Source organism: Microtus ochrogaster, chromosome 1, assembly GCF_000317375.1.
Source record: "Microtus ochrogaster isolate Prairie Vole_2 chromosome 1, MicOch1.0, whole genome shotgun sequence".
Taxonomy (NCBI): domain Eukaryota; kingdom Metazoa; phylum Chordata; class Mammalia; order Rodentia; family Cricetidae; genus Microtus; species Microtus ochrogaster.
Window position 1 is genome coordinate 49,941,826 of NC_022009.1, and position 1,758 is coordinate 49,943,583.

Below are 1,758 nucleotides of genomic sequence, written 5' to 3' on the forward strand. Positions count from 1 at the left end.
GGGCTGCTGATGAACAGGACCAGGCCTTATAGTCCCAGGTTGGATCCCACTGCTCTGCCCCCAATGCTATCTGTGGAGAAGCCCAGTTTGTTGCCAAAATAGCAGATTCTATACCCTCAGGATTCCACAGCTTGACGCTCAGATCTATTCTAAATCCTAAAAGAGTAAGAGGTTTGATTTCTACTGCCAAAGGCAACTCATAATAATGTATCAATAATGTATCAATAACTAAAGACATACTATTTGATTTCATAGGAGAGATTAAAGAACTTAACCCAACATATATAGGGACCCACTTCCAACAAACTGCTGGGGTTTTTTTTTTGTTTTTGTTTTTGTTTTTTTTTTTTTTTTTGGTTTTTCAAGACAGGCTAGCTCTGTAGACCAGGCTGGTCTCGAACTCACAGAGATCCGCCTGCCTCTGCCTCCCGAGTGCTGGGATTAAAGGCGTGCGCCACCACTGCTCAGCCAAACTGCTGTTTTTTTATATGTAGGAAATCAAACTAAACTATGGAAGGGGCTTTAGTTTGCCCAAATGCTGTTGATTTGTGTTTTACTGACATGATTGTAGCTTATTCCCATCCACTCCTACTTCCAGTCCTAAAGATTTAAGAGATATTTATATCATAATGTATTGCTACAGTTTGTCCTGTTTTGTTTATAAAAAAAATCATGTTAATGGAGGTGGTCACAGGTAAAATCTGGTCTAGTATGGGCAGCTCTGAGGCATCCTGAATCAGCATGACTTCCTTCTCAGAAGTTCTTTTGAAAAGATGACAAAGACCCTGATTTGACAGGGACACTCCTAGTGATTATTTCTCAGCAAGTCTCCAGGCTAATCTCTCTGTCATCTCAGACTCAGGGCAGTTTCCTGCTTCTCCAGGGTTTCTGACACACTCAGGATGTGGTTGCAACACTGTGTCTTGCACAGTAATAGACGGCTGAATCCTCAGATGTCAGGCTGCTGAGCTCCATGTAGGCTGTGTTGGAGGATGTGTCTGCAGTCAATGTGGCCTTGCCCTGGAACTTCTGAGCATATTCAGTTTCACCATCTTCTGGATCAATCCTTCCAATCCACTCCAGTCCCTGCCCAGGCTTCTGCTTCACCCAGTGCATATAGTAGCTAGTGAAGGTGTATCCTGAAGCCTTGCAAGAGATCTTCACTGAAGCCCCAGGCTTCACCAGCTCAGCCCCAGACTGTAGTAGCTGGATCTGTGAGTTCACACCTGCAGAGAAAAAGGCAGAGTGGATGCCATTGTCACCTGAGAGTGAGTAAATCTATATTTGGGGAGAGTGTTACCTGTAACTGCTGCCAAAAGGAAGAGGACAATATAGCTCCATCCCATGGTGAGGACCTTGTGTTGCTCAGTGACTGTGGAGAGGACACTGATCATATGATGTTATGGTGTGTGCGCGTCCCTGTATTAACTAACTACCATATGCTCAGATAATTTGCATATTAATGAGCAGGGAATTCTAAGATAAGGCCCTAGTCCAGTTGGAGAAAAAGGAGGTACAGGGCACCTGGGTCAGGTAGCAAGATGTTGAGGTTCAAATCCTAATCCTTTTCAGGGAAATGATCTCATACTTCTTCCCTGAGCACTGTGCAGACCCTCTGTAAATAACATCAGGGCTTAAGATCTCAATTGATTTCAGGCCTCAAACAGTTACTTTGCCTTGAGAAAAGGTTATTAGATGGATTTATAAGAGGTGACTGTGATTATGAAGATGATGGCCATTAGTAATTCCAAAACCTGC

At 43.6% G+C, this 1,758-nt stretch overlaps 1 gene segment (V, D, J or C); it reads right to left on the reverse strand.

Annotated features, from left to right (window-relative positions):
* Positions 1-897: 897 nt before the first annotated feature.
* LOC102001951 lies at positions 898-1,358 on the reverse strand. The segment is given in 2 exon segments: positions 898-1,226; positions 1,301-1,358. Coding segments are annotated over 2 exon segments (375 nt in total).
* Positions 1,359-1,758: the final 400 nt, after the last annotated feature.